At 39.1% G+C, this 2141-nt stretch overlaps 1 protein-coding gene across 2 annotated transcripts in view; it reads right to left on the minus strand.

The window, feature by feature from the left end:
* Positions 1-1392: 1392 nt before the first annotated feature.
* The window catches only part of mettl1 (methyltransferase 1, tRNA methylguanosine), a 9128-nt gene continuing 8379 nt past the window's right edge, over positions 1393-2141 (minus strand). Inside the window, exon 6 of one of the 2 annotated variants that reach the window (XM_062986687.1) lies at positions 1393-2056. In XM_062986687.1, the coding sequence (XP_062842757.1) occupies positions 1937-2056 (120 nt within the window). In that variant the 3' untranslated portion in view covers positions 1393-1936. The remainder of the gene's footprint in view (positions 2057-2141) is intronic. The other variant, XR_010007480.1, reaches the window with a different exon arrangement.

Genomic DNA, 2141 nt, shown 5'->3' on the forward strand with positions numbered 1-2141 from the left:
TGGTAGTGTGAGTGTAGCAGGTGCAGCAGTGTTGTTAGGGTTCAACCTGAACCCCTCGCTGGTTTTTACTGTGAACTGTAATTGTTGTATCGTTATTGATGATGTGAAGAGAAAATAAATGTTTAGTGCAGAACTTTGATTAAATATTAAACGTGATGTTTTATTGATGGTGTAGCGTCATTTATCTGGTGCATCAGCGCATCATTCCCAGGTGACAGGACTGAGTGTTTGATCGACGCTCATGATTAACACAGCCGGAGTGTAGTGGGGGGTCCTCATGTGCTCATTAGTGTATAAAGTAATTAGAGATGTATAATAGTTCAGTATGTAGTGATATATATGATGTTATATAACGTGATCGTTGCTTAACGGCGTGAGCTGCTTGATGGATGGAGACGGCGGTGCAGAGATGAACGTGCACTATCAGCGTTTCTCTTCATGCCAGCACAGCGTTCATGGAAGAGAAAACATAACCTTTAGGGAAAATCCATCCAGCTCTGTGTGTCCGAGTGTAAAGGTCATAAAAAAATCAATCAGAGTCGAGCAGAAGCGACGCGGCGCTGCAGGAGCTGCTTATCTGCTCCAGATTTACTGCAGACTCAGCAAAAAGTCCTGCAGAACCTGGACCAAGGAACAGGACTGCTGACACCTCTCACATCCAATCACTTCTGATTAATCCAGATTCATCAGAACAATCAGCACTGAGATCCAACCAGACCTGAGAACCACCATCATCATCAAGATCTAACGTCTCAGCAGAGGGGTCAGAACACACCATTAAACCTTCATCCATACATCCAGCTTCCACAGCTCACCACACTCACAAATCCACCTACTGGCATGTCTGTTTTCTTTAAGGAATCAACCTGATGTGTCTAAAAACCCTGAAATCTATCAAAAATGTTCATGACTGTAATGTGTACTGAAATAAATATGTTATATAATGAGAAGTAGGGTTAGGGTGACTGGGTCACAGGTTTGAGCAGAAAGTAACAGACATTATAAAGTGATGTTATTTATAGTAACAGATTAACTCGAGTGTTCTATTAATCTGATTAACATATTCAAATAAAATAAGAACAAGAATTAAATTTAAAATGATAATAATAATAAAAAAAGATTTAAAAAAAATAGTAATAATATTAGGTGATATAAACACCAAAAATATTATTAATAATAATAGTAATAATATTAATAAAAATAACAATATACAGTATAATAGTTATAATAGTAACACTAATAATATTAACAGAAGTAAAATAACTATAATAATACATTAATAATAGTATTAATCATTCTAATAATAATAGTAATAACTATAGTAATAATAATTAATGTTATTTTAATGATCTGAAGTGTTTAAACCACAAAATAAAACACGCTGACAAAAAGGAAGTAAAAAGATTTTATTGATAATAAATGTTCATGTGGAGAATAAAGATAGTAGGATGAGTTCTCGTCTCTAACAGCGATCCTTCAGCAATGACCAGTCCAGATTTTATCTGATAATATCAGATCCTCCCCCAGAGTCTGATTATTCTATTACACTGAAGAACAGAGCGGCTCCACCGTCCCATCACATCCATCGTTCATGATCATGTTCCTCACCGCTGCAGTAAACTACAGAGTTCAGTAGTGATCAGGACACAGAGGAACACGGGTACAGCGAAAGAACTTCAGATAGAACAACATGATTCAGAAGCAGCTGCTGTACAGAAGTGAGAGTTCAAAATGTTAAAGAAATTATAAACAGAAAAACGAATATAGAAAAAAAATAAAACTATAATAATGCAGCAGCGCTGAGTTCTGAAGGAGCGCCATGAGAACGAAGCTCAGGATGAGGATCAGGACTCAGGATTTAGGATCAGGATGAGGATCAGGACTGAGGGATGAGGATCAGGACTCAGGATTTAGGATCAGGACTCAGGATTTAGGATCAGGACTGAGGATCTTGTACTCGGCGGAAGACGGCCAGATAATTCTTTCCTCCGTTCCTCCGAACCTTCTTGCCCTCCTCTGTACACGTCCCCAAGCGTCCAACGATCACGTCCTCCGTCTACAGAGAGAGAAGATCAGGGGGTCACCACGAGCTCCTACAGGGGGGTCAACCCTCATCTACACCCCCCCGTCCACCACCCCCC

Source organism: Trichomycterus rosablanca, chromosome 24 (genome assembly GCF_030014385.1).
Source record: "Trichomycterus rosablanca isolate fTriRos1 chromosome 24, fTriRos1.hap1, whole genome shotgun sequence".
In the NCBI taxonomy this organism is placed as follows: Eukaryota; Metazoa; Chordata; class Actinopteri; order Siluriformes; family Trichomycteridae; genus Trichomycterus; species Trichomycterus rosablanca.